The sequence below is a fragment of the Heteronotia binoei genome, chromosome 10 (genome assembly GCF_032191835.1).
Source record: "Heteronotia binoei isolate CCM8104 ecotype False Entrance Well chromosome 10, APGP_CSIRO_Hbin_v1, whole genome shotgun sequence".
Lineage (NCBI taxonomy): Eukaryota > Metazoa > Chordata > Lepidosauria > Squamata > Gekkonidae > Heteronotia > Heteronotia binoei.
In genome coordinates this window covers 20,867,489-20,887,249 of record NC_083232.1, presented here as the reverse complement: position 1 = coordinate 20,887,249, position 19,761 = coordinate 20,867,489, and the positions used below count along the sequence as shown (strand labels likewise).

The window sequence follows — 19,761 nt, the reverse complement described above, 5'->3', positions numbered from 1 at the left end:
GTTTGATTCCCCATTCCTTCACATGCAGCTGTGAGAATGAGCTTGAGTCAGTCATACCTCTGTCAGAGTTGCTCTCTCAAGAGCAATTTCTGTTAGAGCTCTTTCAGCTCCTCACAGGGTGTCTGTTGTGGGAAAGGAGATTGTAAGCTGCAATAAGACGTCTTTGGGTAGTGAAGGGCGGGGTACAAATCCAATCTCTCCCTCCCCCTCCTCAGGAGTGTAATGTCCTTGTGCAGCTGTAGTCTTAACTGTGTTTTGGTAATTTCCCTGGCTAATATTGGGGTCTGGGGAGGGGGACGAATATTTCTCTGCATAGCTTGGACTTCCTCCAGGTTTGCATTTACCTCTTTTCTTTTTGCGTCTGTGGCACTGTGCTGCTGTCATGATCCATATTAATTGCAGAGAGTACCAAGTGGGGTCTTTGTGAAATTATGGGGAAGGGACATTTTGAAAGCCCAGAAACCTGACTCTTCTGGGATCTATAAACTCTTAGAGGCTTGAACAGAGAAATGTACCCTCTCCTCTTTATTTCACTTTAATTAACTCCCAACCGCTGACTATATTCCAGGCTTTTGGAACATATTCTGGCATCATTGGGACAGTTGCATCTTTTGCGGGAGACTCTAATTTACAGGATTTGTTTTTTTCTTCATGCCTGTAGTGCTTCACAAGCAGAAAAGGCCCCTGTGTTATCAGTGGGTGGCCTAGTTTTGTTGTGTTTCTGAGTAACATGGAGCACAACCACTTTATAATTAGATCTTGTGAGGTGACAGTATTAAAGCCAGAGTTTCTTACAGATGATTGCAAGGGGTTTTCCCCCCATGTGTACAATAAAAATAATTTCCATTTAGTTATTCTGCCTGCATAATAGTAATGTCCGTGAAATCAAACATATTCAAGTAAAGATGCATGTAAACAATTTCACTACCAATGTACTGAGGGGGTGTTGTTCTCTTCCTTGCACACAAGTTCTCCAAGTTAGAAGCCTGACTTGGATTTCAGATATTAAATCAGTGGGACTTAGTAGACCTTCCTCTCAGTGGTTCTTCTGTTTGTAAAGATAGTAAACCTATTGGTCATTGATTGATACAGATGGAAATGCATAGATGTTCACTACAAGGGATACATGAAAGCATTCATGGGCTTACAGTTGGAAAATCAGTCTCTCAACAAGCCTTGCTTCCTAATCCCCGCTCCAGCATTGATTCTGAGCAGCCAGAGAGAGCTACGGCATGTCTCTGCCTCAGTTTGCCTCTCTTTGAACAAAAGGGTTTAGTAATGTTTACTTAGCTATCTCTCTGGGGAGCTGTAAGGATAAATAAATAAAATGATGTTAGTTTAGCATTTGATTGCGTGAAGCACTGTATAAATAACTAAATAGCAATATTGAATTGGATTATCTATCAATCTACACTTCTAGGCTGTGGTCCAGAAAAGCTCTCAAGCATATTCGGATGGGGAATAATATTTCGCCCCTGAAACTAAAGCTGTGTACTTATTTCCAACATTAGATTCAAATGAGAGACGGCTGTTCAAGGGGTTATGGAGTCAAGAGGAATGATAAAGTTGTAGAAAATCAAAGAGCTGGATTTCAGCAAAAACAGTTTTCATTACTAAGCCCCACTTCCTTGGTTCTGGAGCCAAAATTACACTGGGGGAAATTAACAATATTGCTGTTTGGATTATACCCAGTTCATATGCTGAATGAAACCCATCTGGTCACTTGCCAAAAGGTGAAGGCTGACAGTGGACATGAAGTGGTGGAGATCACAGAGAGGTTCCAGGTGTATACCTGTGCTCCTGGGGCTGGTCTTTGCCCAACAAAGGCAAGTGACTGTTTGCAGCATTGCATTGAAGGAAGCAGAGGGACATTGTATGTAGAGGCTGGCCCTGATCATGGCAGGAATGGGATGGCTGACCCTGCAGGGCAGGTGAGGCTGAACATCACCCTTGGATGCCAAGCATGGATGCCACCTGCTCAGCTGCACTTTGATTCCTGCTGCTGCTGCTTCCACAGCACACCCAAGAGACACATGACAAGGCAGCAGGCTTAAATCTGTGAGAACTTTGGGAAGGTGGCATAAAAACATCCTAAATAAACTTCTTAGATCCAACAGCTTTTGCAGTAGAAATGTTCCTTCTTTTATAGCACTTTATGCAAAAGTTTTGCATGGATTTTAGAACACAAGGAGGACAAGGATGAGCAAGCTGTCAAGAGTTCAGTACCAGTATTCAACCACTTTGCTCCCAATTAAATAATCACTGTGATAAATGTCTAAAATACTTTAAGGCTGAAGTCATATGCACACTAACCTGGAAGTATATTGATTTTTGTAAGACTTATTTCTGCATAAATATGCCTGTCTGTGATGCCAAGGAGACTTCTATTTTTTCTCTCTCCTTTTTTTGTGCCAGGAAACAGACAGACGTCCACAAAATACCTCATTGTTCTTTATGTTTTGTCAAATTCCTAAATAGAGAAGTTTCTGTCAGTAGCCCCTACTGGGCTGTTTCCCTTCAGCCTTGAACCCAACCATGTGGGGAGGTGGGAGGAATAGGACTGACCAAGCAATATTCGGAAGGCAGAGTGTATTGCTGGAAAACATTAAATTGCTGCAATGAGCAACAGGAGAGAAGAAATAACCTGCTGCAGACATTGTTCAGCCTACCATTATTGTGTGAAACATAAAAGCCATATGTATAAACCCAGCAGATACATTTGGAGCCTTTTGCAAGCCCTGCTAGATAAGAAGCCCACCAGAAGCCCTGTGTGCTCCACTAAGTGATGACAGAAGGAGCACTGAGCAGATGAACTTCAGGTACTGTTGCCCAATCAGCTCAGTTGGTTCCAGGCAAAACCCAATCAGCTCAGTTGGTTCCAAGCAAAACCTGATGTTCAAATCCATGCTCAGCTATGAATTCAATAGGTAGCTGCACTTTCTCTGCATCAGTTGACCTGCTGTAAAAATGGAAGAGATACTAACCCATCTCACAGGGCAAATGAGGTAACACAGTTTGCACCACCTGAGTGTTACAGCAATGATGAGTGCATGATGCAAATTCAGCCCAGTCTTAGTGATCCTTTAACTGTGTCAATCTTATTTTTTCCTAACAGCTGACAACAAAGAGAAGCTTGAAAAAACAACAGGATTGAAAATTTTGCAGATTGGCATGGGGGAGGTAAGTGACAACAGTACATCCCATTATCTAAAAGCTTTGGGTTATGTTTTTGTGAAATTCTGCCCTCATGGATGTTTGTAGGTGAACTATCTGCATATCCAAAAGACTTTTTAAAGATCTGATTATTAGACTGTTGCATCTGCCATAATACAATATAATATTCCACCAATTGTATGAGTCAAGCGTTGTGGCCTTTAAGAAATGCCTCCCAAGCTTTGTTGTATGTCACGAACAAAACCGCTGAAGAAGAACAAAACAGTTGAAGTGTCTGATTATTTCTCCCTGGTTTACTGAAACTTGGTCTAAATTTGGGATCTAAATTTGAGGTGATATGGTTACAACTCACAAGGGGAGTCAGGCTTGATGTCTAGCAAGTTACAGAATCTTGGATAGCTCCAAGGAGAACAACTGGTTCCAAAGACTTTTATAGCAAAGCTGAAATCTTAAATATTGCAGATAGAGACACTCTGCCTCACCTTTTCCCTCTTCCCTGTAGGTAAGAATTTCTAAATGATTGTCATACCTGAAAACTTATATTGAAATAAATGTTGTTAGTCTTTAAGGTGTTTGGGGGCTTTTGTTTTATTCAGATAGGTCAAGCCAGATCTCACCATTCCATGCTGAGGAGGGCTTCTTAAAAGGCCCATGCTCGTGTTTGGAGGGTAACACTCCTGTGGCACTTTGCCACATCCTTGTGGATCTTCTGGTCTCTCTAACAAGTGGGACTTGGTGATAGCAAAAATGAAGGGTTTTGGAGACTGTAGGTCTTCTACAGAGAGGGACAAATATCACTATTGTTTATTTTTTCCATGCTTTTACAGATTAAATTTATAGATTAGATTATAGATTATTTATAGATTATAGATTTTATAACAGATTAAAAACATACATAATAAAATCACATCTTAAAAAAACCATTAAATTAAATAGAGAGGAACACTAACAGAGTTTAAAGATTAAAAACAAAGCTCTTTCTTACTCCAGTGTGGCAATTATTGAAATGATTGTAGCTATTAAAGGGCTAGAATCAAAGTATGAAGAGTTTACTGTAGCTAGATGGATAAGAGACAATGAAAACAATGTAAGAAGGAAAGGGACTTTATTCTCTTCCAAATTTTTCCTTGTTTTTAGGAAAACAGAGTAGACATAAATATCTGCTGTTACTTGTTCTACGCAGAAGTTGTCCTTCTCCCCCTCCCCCCCCCTATGAAGTTGCAGCTGTAATCCTAAACAGTTTTACTTGAAGGTAAATCCTACTGAAATCAATAGACCTCGCTTCCAGATAATGTGTTTAGGACTGGGGTGTTAGATAAGAGCAATTAACCCTCAGGCATTTAAGTAGATTAGTAACTTTTCAGATGTATACTTAACTTTATAGGAGTCAATGGGAACATTCCTTAGACCTCTGTGTTTATCTATGTATCTGTGTTTAAAGGAGATAGCAAGGTATTTTCAGAGACTGAGTGTATGCTTCCTGGAGGCAGACTGTCAGATTATCAACTGAAATCTAAAGCACAGCAAATAATTGTGAAAACACTTCTTCCATGTATAATGCTACTCTGTGTTTCAGCCCATGGAAAATTAGTATTACACATAGTAAGCAGTCATATATCAGCAACCTTCTTATGTTAACCCCACGAGATCACAAGTAAACCCATCTTTACACTTCCTAATAAAACAGTGGCAATCTTTGTCCAGCTGACCCAGAGTGCTATTCGTACTGTCAGCAGTTGTGAGACTGATTTTCATAGGTCTCCTTTAGCACAGCATACCATAACCTTTGGATAGTAGTGGGTTGATTTGGATTGCCACCGTCATCATTTAGATTGGACATCTGGATTCTGGAAATGACAGGTCATATTTTTCATTAACGTTTTTAATGGGCTTCAAGTATGACCATAAAAATAAAGCTTAATCTTTTTTGTGGCTCTAAGATAAGTTGGAGCAAATATTCTCCATGACAATTTTTAGAAATGTAAAGGTAAGTTAGATTAAATGTTGCTGCTTGAACATGCATTTTTATTGTTACATATGAATGATGTTAGCACATCTGCCATGATTAAAAGCTTCGGCAAAGAATAAAGTACCAGCCATAAAACAGGACTCAAAATGAAGCTGGAAGAGGAGAGGGCCAGGAACAATTAGACAGGATAGTCAGAATTTATTAAAACTTTCAGGGTTTTTTGGGGGGGGCGGGATTTGTGTTACTCAGTTTAAAGTGTGAAGACAAAATTCATAAAACAAAAAGGTAGGACAGAAATATGAGATATAAATAAATAATATGCCAGAGAGAGGGTACAAGCACAAGGGCTGCCTGCTTTATATATTTGTTAAACTGAATTTTGTATCAGGTTAAAAAAAATCACTTTCATACATGGCCCTTGGTATCTCTGAGCCTCTCTTATTCTACATGTGAATGAGATTAATATACCATAAAAAGAGAAGAAACCGAGTTCTCTGTTTTAATCAGTGTAGTTGTTTATGTTCATACCGAAACCTCATTTAAACAAAAACAAAAAACAAAAAAGGAGAGGGGCTCGTTTAAACAAAAAGGGCTGGGGCTACAGCACTGTCTGCACTTACCTTTGAGTAAGCCCAATTCAGTTAAGTGGAACTTTCATCACATAGGATCAGCCTTAAAAGGCCTTTGTCTCAGTCATTAATGGGTAATAGGACCAGAGTGCTTTAAATCCAAGAGATCCAGTTTAAATGGTTTGGAAGGATTACCCAGATATGATATATCAGAACAAGAATCCTTAAATGCAAATATGACAATGACTTCCAAGACAACTGTTCTGTGATTAAAACTTCCTCACACACCCAACCTGTGCAATGGCTTCTGTCACTTATCCAGCTGTTTATCCTTCTTGACTACTGCACAGAGGAGGTATTTTGACTTGTGACTGACAGGTCGCAGCTTCAGTGCTGCAACTGGTTGTCTCCTGTAATCTCTGCTCTTACCTTCTTTCCCATATCCCTGCATATGCTTTGGTGCATATTTTGCATAAGAAAAATGACAAAAAGAACTGTGGAGATAAAAAAAAGAAATTATAAATGGGACATAAAATTCAGAAGCAGCTATGGGTTTATTCTGATGGATGTTGTGCTCTTGAAACATTGTAAAAAGCCCAGTGGTGAAGTGTTATGTTGGCTCATGAATTCCTCTGTATGGGAGTGGGGTGTGATTTTAAACTAGCAGAATTGCCAAGTGATTGAGCTGTTGCTATGGTAGCAGCAGTAATTCAATTTTTATTCAGTATCATGTAAAATGAACGAAGGAAGGTATGCCTTGTGGCTATAGGAATCCATGCATCCTGTTTTGGTTTTGCTATTTTTTATTTTTTTAAAAAAATATATCAATACATGTTGATGTAAACTACTGTTGTCTTCAGGCTGTGTTGCGCTCTTGGGTTTTAGCCTTTAACTGATAGCAAGCAAAGAGTTTAAAAGGAAAGTGCATTAAAACCTAGCATACAACCTGAGCTACGTGTTGGAGCATGAATGTAGAATTAAAATCAAGAGACTTCTGCTTTGAAAATCCAAGATGGCATGCAATATTGATGCTTAGTCTGTGATTCTCTCAAATTAGCAATGCTTATGCATAGTTAGAGAGGATGCATAGCATATACAGAGTTGTTCCCACTGACATCCAGAAATTCCAACATGGTGTAGAGCCAGAGTGATACAGTGGTCAGAGTATTAGACTAGGAGGTCCAGATTCAAAACCCCATTCTGCCATGGAACTCTCTGGGTGACCTTGGGCCAGTCACTTTCTCAACCTAAATTTCTTTGCAGGGTAGTTGTGAGGACAAAATGGAGACGAGGGAGGGGAATACAAATATGCTGCCCTGAGCTCAATGGAGGAAGGAAATGCAATAGATATTCCAGCCTTCCTCTACAAGATGGTAGCTTTACCATTGTACTTGGGGAAGCCCATCCAGATGAGTCTCAAGATTCTACAAATTTTATCCATTGGCACAAAGTTATTGCCGGGGGAGAGGGGTGGGATACATTGCCATGCACATACAGATGGCCTCCCCAGGTATGATAATTGCTACTTTTTCATTTGCACAGTGCTATTAAAGGAATCTAACAGTACCATTATGATCACAGTTACATCCATTGAGTTTGGCAGGAGTTTGGCATTGAGTTTGGCAGGAGGAAGAGGTTGGATTTATACCCCAGCCTTCACTTGAAGTCCCTTCCTCTCCCCACAACAGACATCCTGTGAGGTAAGTGGGGGATGAGCTAGTTCTCAGATAACTGCTCTTAAGAGACAGCTTTGAGAAAACTTGTGAATGGCCCAAGGTCACCTATCAGCTGCAGGTGGATGAATAGGAAATCAAATTTAGCTCTCCAGATAAGAGTCCACTGCTCTTAACCACTATAGCAAATTGGCTTTCACTGTGACTGTGCTTAAGACAGCATTGTAAATGTCTGATTTAGATAGGGAGATACTGAGTAAGTGCATATTGAGGTTTTGTGTTAAAAAAAATTCTAGTGACATCACAAAATATTATATTTTATTATGGGTGCCACCTTCTCTACCCCTTCTTCTGTATTTTTGAGAATCTTGGCCACATACTAATATAGAAAAGATGTTGCAAAGGTGTTGAATTGCTGTCCTTCTTGCTAAACCCTTCAGCACTATTGTGCTTGATAATCCTTTAGTCGGTTTTTTTTTTTAAATTATTTGGTCTTGTTATTCTGTGACTCTCTGATGGTTTTGCTTTATTCTGTCTTTAGAACATGCATGCTGCATTTAGTAGCTTCAATAAGAACTATCTACAGTGATAAAAGAAATAACTGACCCCTTATGGCAATATTATGCTTTTGATCTCCACCATAAATCCCATTGTTATCTAAGTACTTTTCAAGAACATTCTATATCATCTGATTGAGAATGCACGGAGGAAAGGTCGCTCTTTTTCTAATGTGTATCTACACAAGAGTCTGAGAACTTTAGTTCTTTGAAGGGCAATTTGGGATTCTGAATAGGTATTTTATCAGTCTTTACACCAAACTACAACTCCCAGAATTCTTTGGGAGAAGCCACAAGAGTTGGCCTATCTGTTCCATTAAGCAAAACTAATATGTTTGTTGTACACAATGCAAGGAACTGTTCAAAGAGTTGCAAATGAAGCAGGAGAATTAAGACAGAAAAAGACAGAAAGGAAAAATGTAAGAAGAATGAAAATGTGGAAACACAAAAGAAAAAGTATTTGTTTTAAAACTTTATTTTTAATTAAATTGTGAAGTTTCATATACAAAAATTAGGAACCATAAATAAAAATTAAAAGCATACAAGTCAAGAAATAACAATAACAAAATTAAAATTAAGGTGAGGAAGTTTTTTTTAGAACACAATCCTAAATTTTGAATGCCTGAACTATTGTATCACTACTGCCTATTGAGACTAGCACCACTAGTATGTATCTTATACTCACTCAACAAGGAGACAAATATGCACAAAAAAGATACAACACCAATATGCAGAGAGCATAGCAATTGCATTGGAATCCACAGCAAGTCCACTCCAATTTACCAGTCATGGAGGATGCAAATACTAGATCAACAAAATGGAACTCACAACCAGGCATTCATAGAAAGCTTTTTGTCACCTCATTTTAAGAAGGATATAGGCAAGCTGGATTGGGTCTAGAGGAGGGTGATGAAGATAGTGAGGGGTCTGGAAACCAAGTCCTATGAAGAAAGGTTGAAGGGGCTGGGCATGTTTAGCCTGCAGAGGCGGCGGCTGAGAAGTGATATGATCACCATCTTCAAGTACTTGAAGGGCTGTCATATAGAGGATGATGTGGAATTGTTTTCTGTAGCCCCAGAAAGAAGGACCAGAACCAACAGGTTGAAATTATATCAAAAGAGTTTCCAGCTCAACATTAGGAAGAACTTACTGACTGTTAGAGTGGTTCCTCAGTGGAACGGCTTCCTTGGGAGGTGGTGGGCTCTCCTTCCTTGGAGGTTTTAAAACAGAAGCTAGATGGCCATCTGACAGCGATGTGGATCCTGTGAATTTAGGGGGAGATATTTGTGAATTCCCTGCATTGTGCTGGGGTTGGACTAGATGACCTTGGAGAGCCCCTCCAACTCTATGATTCTATGATTGTCTCACCAGGGGAAAGCACATCTGATACACTGACACCAAAGGTTTGAATCCCACCAAATGGCAAGAAAGCAAAGATCACCTTTTGGCTAGCAAGAGGCCAGGAAAACAGGAGGCAATGGTACAGTGGGAAAATGAAAACATACTGAATGCTTGCCAGAAGGGGAGGGGCCACAGCCATAGAGCCCACCCTTCAAAGCAGCCATTTTCTCCAGGGGAGCTGATTTCTGCCAGCTGGAGATCAGTTGTAAAAGCAGGAGATCTCCAGACTCCAGCTGGAGGCTGGCAGCTCTATTAAGTGCTTTGTAAGCAGCTTTGTCAGGAGATCTTCAGATACTAGAACAAAGTCTGCTGGCATGTTTTGGTATTATGCTGATATCGGGTGTAGAATCCTAAACCATTCAGAGACAGTGTTTAGTTTTCCACTGTAAATTGTATTCAGAAAATTTAGACAATTAGCATTAAATATTCCTGGAAACACTGAAATTTTAATTAGCTATCAACAAGGACAAATATAATAAGGAGAAATATAGAATCATAGAGTAGGAAGGTACCTCCAGGGTCATCTAGTCCAACCTCCTGTACAATGCAGGAAATTCACAAATACCTCCCTCCCCACCACACACTCATATACTTGCCTGGAAATTTGACTGTGCAATAGATTTATGCGGCCAATATGCTGTTCAGCTCACAATACGCCAAGTAACCTTCCCCATACACCTCTTCATAGACCCATAAACAGCCTGTGCAAGGGACCAGTCAGGTTCCTCTTTGATACAAGTTGGTTACAAGGCAAGTCCACCATTGTGTACCCATTTGAACTCATGTTCTTCAGTATTAAAAGTGCTACACACAACTTAGTTGAAATCAAATGCAATGTGATTTAGCAGTTGCAAACCTGCATTCTCTCTGTAGCTGGAGTAGGGCATATGCATTCTTATGTGAAGCTCTGTATTTTCAAAGAAAGTAAAGTATGTTATGTATGTAATTTTATTTTAGCGTATTCCTTTTGCTTCTCAGCAGTCTGATTTTCCCAAGTGATCAGAGCAGATAACATTAATCATAACATCTCTCCATCTCTCCTTATCCCTGTCTGCCAAAAACTACTGAGTAAAAATATCTTTGCTTTTTGGAATATTTTCATCTTAATCTTTGGTGAATCTCCAGAATGAGGGAATTTAGAGATCTGGCAGCTCCATGTGGCATGATCATGTATTATATCATTTGTATCATGTTAGTCTTCTCTTTTTAAAAGTTCTTTGAAGCTGTCTTGAGATTATGGAAACATAAATAGGGTTGCCAGGTCCCCCTTAGCCACTGGTTGTTGGATTGCCAGATCCAGGTTGGGAAACTGCTGGAGATTTGTGGGCTTAGTCTGGGGAGGACAGAGACCTCAGTGGGGCACAATGCCATAAGGTCCACGCTCCAAAGCAGCTGTTTTTGCTGGGGGAACTGATCTCTATAGTCTGGAGATGAGCTGTAATTCCAGGGGATCCCCAGGTTCCACCTGGAGGCTGTCATCCCTACTATATGTTTGTAATAGATTCATAAAAGAAACATCCAAAATGTGAGCTTCTTGCTTCTGTGTTCAGAAATATATTGATTTTATAATGTTGTTACTTCTAAACAATTGTGCTGCTTCCGCTTATCAAGGTCACGTTTCCTTTTTCCCACCATGACCTTCCCTGCAGCAGAGGACCCCCCATGGCTTCACACTGGAGAGGGAAGAGGGTTTCAATAGCTGATTCTTCCCTGCTTTCCCTACCTTCTGCTCTTCCACACTGCCTGCACAGGGATACTCCATCTGCTCTAGCTTGCTACAGATCCTCCTTTAATAGGCCACCCTTCCCATTCCCCCCCAGGGCTGGCTCCTCCCCAAAACCGTTTCACCCAACCAGGAAGTGCCCTGTGGCCCTATGTCAGCCACAGCCGACTCCTGGAGATCCAGTTTGGTGTAGTGGTTAAGCGTGTGGACTCTTATCTGGGAGAACCGGGTTTGATTCCCCACTCCTCCACTTGCACCTGCTATTATGGCCTTGGGTCAGCCATAGCTCTGGCAGAGGTTGTCCTTGAAAGGGCAGCTGCTGTGAGAGCCCTCTCCAGCCCCACCCACCTCACAGGGTGTCTGTTGTGGGGGAGGAAGGTAAAGGAGATTGTGAGCCGCTCTGAGACTCTTTGGAGTGGAGGGCGGGATATAAATCCAATATCTTCTTCTTCTTCTTCCCTTTCTTGGATGGGGCTCAATGATGTGATGGGCTCCACCTCAGTTCCTGAACCCAGTTCCTGAACCTTGCTCTGCCAGTTTCAGGTACATCCTGGCAGGGGTTGTTTTGTAGAAAAATAGGTGGAGGAGCTCATCCAGGGATTGTTATGCAGCTGCAATACTATTCAATGGACAAGGAGTTGGAACTCTCAGAAGGAGGAGGTGGAACTCTCATAAAGGTTCAGGAGCTGTGCTCCTGTGAGCTTCCACTGAATCTGAGGCCTGCATCCTAGCTGGGCCAATGTGGCTACCCACTGCTTATAGCTTGCCTCAGCTGAGAGTTGTGTGTGCAAGTCTGGGCTGTGTCCTGTTGCTGAACAGCAGTTACATCTATGATCACAACCAAAGTTGTTTATAAAAATAGTAAGTTAGACTTTCAGCTTCATTGTGCAGCCCTATGCAGAATTATGCCAGTCTTGTACATTGGTTTCAGTGGGTTTAGACCAGGTGTCAAACATGTTGGCCGTGGGCCGGATCAGGCCCCCAGAAGGCTCCTATCAGACTCTTGAACAACTGGCTCTTGTCTGCTTCCTTCTCCCAGTCTCTTGTTTCCTTATTCATCTCAACTTGCTTTGCAAGGCTTGCTCAATCACACAGGAGCTACAGAGCAAAACCTCAATTTTCTCCATTGGTTGAGGCTTCTCCCCCTCCAGGTCCCCTGGGGAGGGAGGGAAAGAGCCAGAGCTTCCTTTGCCCAGTTCCCTGGATCCCATGGGAGAAATACAAAGAAAGCACCTTTAAGAACAAGTGCTTATGTTTTAAGTATGTTTTATTTTAAGTTTTTAAAAAAATCTATAGTCACATTTGTGTCCTTTAAAAAGTTTATATCTCTGCTACCTAATCTTAAATAGATACACACATGTTCCGGCCCAACATGACCCGTCCCGACATGGTGTCATTTAGGTCAGATCCAGCCCTCTTAACAAATGAGTTTGACACCTCTGGTTTAGACTACAGAAAATCTTCATAGTGCCAAATCCATTGTATGCACTGAAAACTGAAACTGTTTGCATCAGAAAGCATCCTTTGGTTTCTTTTCTCTTCTTTGTGAGATGCCATGCATCTTGGGCATGTAGGTGTGTTTGTATCTTGCACACAGTGAGCAGGAAAGATAATGAATTTATTTTATAAACTCTGTTGATACATTTTTTGGTGCCACTTCCAGCTAGGACATAAAATGTAGAGACTGTGTTAAACTGCTAATTTACAGATTTCCCTAAAGAGAATGCAAACAAAAAAAAATGCTGATGCACAAAAGCTCTCCTTCCCTATACAGTGTTCAATTTTTAATTTCCATCTTAGATTATGGTGATGAAAAACAATACTTAATCCCTCGTTAACACATGAATAAGTGGAAACTGTCATTTTTCCACCAGACAATAATAGGATTATCTCGAGAACTGTCAGTTTATGTGAAAACATTATGTTGCCCAAATTTTCATAAAAATTAGTGGTGGATAATATTCAAGATCAGAGCAATGGAAAGAGCAAAAAAAAATCTGCATTCATGGTAATAAATATTCATATTTGTCTGCTCAGGAGATAAAAATCTAATCAAGAGGCTATTGATGCACTGGCGCTCTCTCCCTCCCTCCCTCTCTCTTTTTTTTAAACCAAGATGTTTCATCTAAATTGGGTTTGAAATGGAAATTAGACCCACTCCAAGTCCTCCAGGCCATGAGCATGCTGGGAGAACACTAGAGGTGGCCAGTGCATCAGATGCTGCTGCTGGCATCTGCTGCGACAGACAACACCAGTCTATATATCTATGTCTCTCTCTGTATCATATGGGGTGTGTATATATACACACAAACACTCATTCAGACATGCATGAGCATGATTATATATTATATGGATACCTCTCTTTCCTGACTGTCTGTTGAAAGAAAGCACTAACTTTTCAGGAATCCACTAGAAGCATATTTAAAGAAATACAAAATTGTATATAAATAATCTCTCTCTCTCAGCTTTCGTAAGTATACAGTTAATTTTTTGTGAGGGACATTCTTTCCCCAACCTGCATTTGTTGACAATTACCATAAATCAAAAGACAGCCTGCACAGTACTTAATGAAATATGAATGATTTAAAAATGAAAGGCTCACAATAATATTTTGCTTTGGGGTATTTTTTTTTTTTTTTGTATCTCTGTGCACACATATGCAGACATGGCTAGAGCATGAAAAATACCACCCATTTACTTTAGGCCTCCAGTGTTTGTATTTATTTATCTAAAATGTTTATGTGCTGCCTCTTCAAAGACCTGCTTGAGCCAGCTCCCAAAATAAAACACAATAAGATTATTAAAACATAAAAACCATAAAAATCAACAACCTTCAAAAGGCAGCTAGTAAAAATCCAAGTAAAAGAGCATAAAAGGACCAAAACATAAAAGCACATAAAAACCCAAGGCTTAAGATAGGCAGCCTAACAGTCCTTAGATTAGAAGCAGATAGTAAAAATAGTGCTGAAGATCAACTCCTTACCCCCACCCCTGTTAAAAGCAAGGGTTAAAAAAAATGTTTCCACTTTAGCTCATTGTCAGGACATACTCTGCATGAGGCTGAACGTACATAGAGGATCTGTGATACTGGGAATATTTTATTGATCCTCTGACATTAATAGAGCAATTCTGGGGGGTGGGGCAAATTGGAATAGGGACCCAACTGACTCTTACGCCAGCATAACTCAGAGTTATGCCAGCATAAGGGCAGTTTATGCTGGTGCAGGGCACTAGCCACGCTGCACTGCTGAGCCCCACCGGCGCAGCTGCACACTGGCAGAGCAACGGCACAATCCTGCCAGGAGGGTGTTGAGGAAGCAACAAGGACCCTGTGAACACAACAGAGGCAGGGACCTCATCCTGTCAAGACTGCAGCCATAGAAACAGATACAGATGGGCAAGAGGGTAAGGCATAGGGACAGACTGCCATTCCCCCAGCCAAAGCCACACAGACATGATTGGTGAGTCAGCCAACTCACCTTGTGGAAGGAGGGGGAGAGGTGCCCTGGGATGGCCAGGTTCAGCGGGGGCAATGCCATGGGTGGTCACTTCTAAAGCGGGTCAGGGGGAGGTGGCTGGCCCCAGTGGGCTGGCCTGACTCAACAAGAAGTTCTGGACCCTTGGTTGGAACAAAGCTATTGGCATAAAGGCCAACCAGCACAGTGAGCTTTAAAAGATAGCTGAAAGCCCTGCACAGAGGGCATGGGCAATTTCAGAGGGCATAGCCCAGTCAAGCCATTTGGATCCCAGCCAGCCCCGGGAATACATGTGTATGCAAATAAGGGGCTGAAATGGCAAACAACAGTGGCAGCTGCACTATACAACAATATGCATGTTGCCCTTTCAGATGGCCCTCCAGCAGTGCAGCAACCATCATGGTAAATGTTGTCACTGCTTGCTAGGAACCAGGTTCTAAAAATGCACTAGCATCCCAGTGCCCAATGCCCACAGAGCTAGGAGCATCCACCCATCATGGGGTAGATGCATAGGGCCAGCATGGGTCCATCTGTGCAGATATGGACTCTCATCCATGAACCCCCTTTCTTTGTTACACATTTAAAAGTTACACATCAGCTGTCCAGCCAGAGATTCAGAAGTTACACCTCAGCTGTCCAGTCAGAGATGCAACTCATGCATGGCTTACTGGTCCCACTTCTAGCTCTGTAGTCACTGTGGTCCTGTCCTCTTTTCAGGAGATCTTAAGCAAAGTAAAAAAACAGAATGGTTGACAGGGCTGGGGCACCTTCTGGCCAGAGCCACAGAATCCTAAGAGTCCCAGGTGCAAGTGCCCCCATGGCAGTGACCTCACCAACCCCACTGGATGCCAGAGGCCACCATGGCTCTGGTAACTGGGCCATGGGCACATGTCCACAGATCCGACCAAGCCCTGTATCTGACAAGATGCACCCAGGGGGCGGCACTGTGTTCGATCCATACTGGCAAGCAGAACACCGTGTCACTTCAATGACACCTGAATGTGAGCATGTGCTGGAAGGGTCCAGCCCTAGTTTTGGGGAGGGAAACCCATATGGGGCCAGTGGTGGCCCCACACGCTGTGGTGGGGTATAGGCATCATGGGTGGATTAGCAGCGTGTCCGTCATTCCCTGCCCAGACTGAGGGGAGAAGGGGCCCCCCAACCACCAGCACAGCCATCGGAATGCCTCTGCTGCCAGGTGCTTGTCCTGGAGGGTTTTCAAGGCAAGCAACAGACAGATGTTTGCCACTGCCTGCCTCTGTGTAGCAATCCTGAACTTCCTTGGTGGTCTCCCGTCCAAGTACTAACCAGGGCTGACTCTGCTTAGCTTCTGAGATAAGATTAAGTTGGGCTGGCCAGATACACAAAATTTCCTGATCTGGATAAGCAGCAGTCGAGAAAGCTGTTCCCTAGCCACATTCTGTGCATTACAGAATTGCAAGTCTAGCACGGAGTTTCCTGTAAAATCTCACTGGTGCTGCTCTTACTGTTGTACACCACCCTGAGCCCTGGTCCACAGGGGAGGGTGGTTTAGAAATCTAATTTAATACATACATACATAAGTGTTGCCATTTGGTGGTGTTCGCATATCTGTGAAGTGACCTCTAGCCCATGGAAGCTCATGCACAATGAATTTGTAGGCCTTGAGGGTGCCAGGGGCCACTGTTTCTCAGGCAAGCTAGAGAAAGAAAAATACTCCCTCCATTCTCAGTGTAGAAGGACAGGCTGTTTAAGACAGACAGGACAGACATAGTGAGAGAACAAGACTGCGTACAGTGCCAAAGCCGCAGTCAGGCCTGTGCGTGAATTCCTGAAACATGGGTTTGCCGCACTGGAAAGAAATGGTGGTTCAGTGGTAGAGCATCTACTTGGTAAGCAGAAGATCCCAGGTTCAATCTCCGGCATCTCCAAGTGAAAAGGGTCCAGGCAAGTGGGCGTGAAAAACCTCAGCTGGAGACCCTGGAGAGCTGCTGCCAGTCTGAGTAGACAATACTGACTTTGATGGACCGAGGGTCTGATTCAGTATAAGGCAGCTTCATGTGTTCATATATTCATAATTAAAAAACAACAACAGGCTTTTAATCTGTGATTGGGCATTTTGAAGTATAGGAACGTATGTTCACATAAATGTATGTTGAGGTGTATTTTTCTTTTAAAACCCTCTGTTCTAACTAGGAGCATGTCATAGTTCTTAAAGACAGCAAGGGGGAACCAAGCAATGATAACCCACTTCTTTGCCTGGGGCTGACTCATCCTCAACCAAGCTGCTTGGGCTCCCTCAGCTGTGGTGTCACTGCTCTCCTCTCCCCCACCCCTCTGTTGGGTGGGGGAGGAGGCTTCTGGCTATACTTGGAGATGTTGCAGCTCCACCTAGTGAGGAAAGCTAGCTATGGCCCTGACCAAATTGAGAAGGAGTAGGGGATCAGGAGATGGTAAACTTCCAGCAAGAAGAGTAGAAAAAGAGATCGGTAGCTGGGAAAGAAACACTCACAGTGTTGTGATGGGATTTAAGTGAGGGGAGTGATGGGGGGTGGGGGGAGAGAGAGAGACTGATGACAGATATGATTGAAGGCATAAAAGCAGGATGGGGGGAAGGAAGAAGAGAAAAAGGTCAAGAGGTTGCAAAGAAAGACATACAGAGCAGAGTGGGCAGACAGGGAGACTTAAAAGAAAGTGCCTGGAACTAGAAATTGATGAAGGAAATAATGAAAAGCCAGCATAGAAAAGTAAGGGAAATGTAAATGTTGCCGTCAAAATTTCAGACATCATTCATACAACCAGGGAAAAGGCAACATAGCTTCCAGTGGACAGAAGGAAGGACCTTTTTTTTTGCCATGGTCATTTCTTCAAGCCATACCAGAACTCCACCCTGTCTGCCCATTTTCACCAAAACTCTTCCCATGTCCTAGCCATGCAAGCTGTTGCCAAGATTCTCAGTCTTCCTTCTTTTAATCTACATCTCTCACCTGTCAAAACAATTTGTGTAAGTAAAGCACATTTAGGCAAAGTTGAACCAAATAGTGGTGCTTGTGGAGGCAGAGAACACAGTTTGAGGTATCCTTGGGCAGCTGTTATCTACATGGGAACAATTTGTCTGTTCTTGAAGCAATGCAGTCTGGTGCAAAGTAATTTTGAGATGGTTCTGTCCAGCAGTGCAGTATGTAGAGTGTTGTGCACATTTAGAAGTTGGGGACACGTTTCAAATCAAGAAGCAGTTACAACCCTGTTAGCTGACACCAATCCAAGGGTAACTCTTGCTGTGGCAAAATTTTTATCTATGGTTTTTAATGACATCTTTTCTTAATGGCAATTTTATTTTCTGTACTTTGTATTTTTGGATGAGTGGTTACTTTCTGTATATCTTAACTGTATTATTCTGTACTATTGGACTATTGAATTTGTTTGCTTATGACCTGTTGGTCTGTGAACATGAAGTATAGAATAAGTCATCGCTTCTCGGCCTTTTGGCTAAGATCGAGAGTGTGTGGTGAATAAATGGAAATAAAATACGTAATGTGCCTAGTAACCTGCCTTTCTGGTTGCTAATTCTCCAATCTTATATAAATCATAATTTTAAAGGAAAATCTAGATCTGACTACAGACAATTTAAAGCTATTTGATATGAATGTGCTCCTAAATGAGAAGCCTTGAACAGTTTCCTATTTGTACCTGGTACATTGTATGTCCTGAATTTGCAGAATCCTGTAACTAAGGATGGACATCTGTGAACATCCTGATTCAGTCCTGGCTGAGTCCAATAATAACAAGCTATAAAGGACAAACTTAGTTAATGATTCCCAAATAAGGTTTTTACAAGTTTGGAGCAGTACTTGGAGACTAATGTCATCAGCAGTCAGCTATTTTTGCAGAAAACGGGAAAGTGTTGAGTTCTTGTGAAGCTGGGGAGGCAAGTGCAAATGAGACTTCAAAAAGTTTGAAGATACGCTTGTTGGGATCTCTTCCCTCCCATCGGGCCTTAGTCGTGTCCAGCATAACTGCAGTAATGGCTCTTCCAGGTTGTCATGCAAATAGGTTATTGATAACTAGGTAGATTCAGCAGAAAAATGACAGGGAACATCTATTGGCAAGCCTGGCGTTCTTTGCTGTACAATCTGTGCTGGCATTGCTGTCTAGCATCTTCTTTTTTTTTGGAGACTTTCTCTTTCTAATGATTTCCCCTGACAACCCAGCCTAAAAAAAAAAAGAGTAAAAAAATAAAAGGCATATTTTGTGTACAGCAGATGGCTCAGCAGCCCCAGCATACAGGTGTCTGGCACGCAGGTGTTTAATTTTGTATTTGTAAGGCGCACCATCGTAGCCAGATATTTTTCAGGAGTTCTCTAAAGTTGTTGAGTCAAAGCAGTTGTCCATGGACTCGACCATCCCAGTAAGGAACAGCCAATTCTTCCGCAAGAAGGCCCACTTAACCTTGTCCATCTGCTCTTGCAACTGCTATGAATACAGGGGCCTGTCTTGTTTTCTTGGCAAGCTCTACCCACTCAGTAAGTATATTAGAAGGACTAAGTTTTCCAAGCTGAGATTTGGGAATATATATTGCTGCCCTGCCTTGGAGAGCAAAGCTAGGTCTATACATATGGTCTTCCTTGAACATTCCTTATTCTACGCACTTGCACTATAATCCAGCAGAAATCACTGTAACATTAAACTGTGTGGCACGTGCACATGATTTACAATGCTTTCTTAAGCAGAGTTACATCCTTCTAAGGCCATTTACTTGGACTTAGAAGGATGTTCCTCTGTTTTGAATGGCATTGCTAATAACGAGTTTATTTAGAACTGTTTAAAAAAAATCTTGTACATTGAATGTATTATTAGGAGGTCTTTATCTCAGTCTAGTATGAATACAGTGCTGACAGATCTCTCCAGACCAGAGGAATCCCGAATCTTTTCCCATGACATGAATCAATTCTGTTTTAGCCTCCTCCTTAACAGATTGTTTGGGCTTGGATTTATGGCACAGCAGCTTGCTTCATGCACTTGATTTTAGTATCACTTCAGATTCATATAGATTTAGTTGTAAGTTGTATCTTGTTGCATGGAAGATTCTGTATTTTCTTTTTCTTTTTTTAATGTTTCTAATACTCAGGAGGATGAATACTTTTGAAAGGATTGCAGTCTGAAGACTGTCCCTGTTAACTATGGAACTCCCATTTTCCGAGCAAAGGTTAGCAGATAGCTTCCTACATACAAAACAGCCT

At 41.8% G+C, this 19,761-nt stretch overlaps 1 protein-coding gene across 1 annotated transcript in view; it reads left to right on the top strand.

Annotated features, from left to right (window-relative positions):
- PTPRN2 (protein tyrosine phosphatase receptor type N2) overlaps window positions 1-19,761 on the top strand; it is a 961,700-nt gene that overhangs the window by 568,629 nt on the left and 373,310 nt on the right. The window contains exon 12 of the mRNA XM_060248066.1: window positions 3,116-3,180. Within this exon, the coding sequence (XP_060104049.1) occupies window positions 3,116-3,180 (65 nt within the window). The remainder of the gene's footprint in view (window positions 1-3,115; window positions 3,181-19,761) is intronic.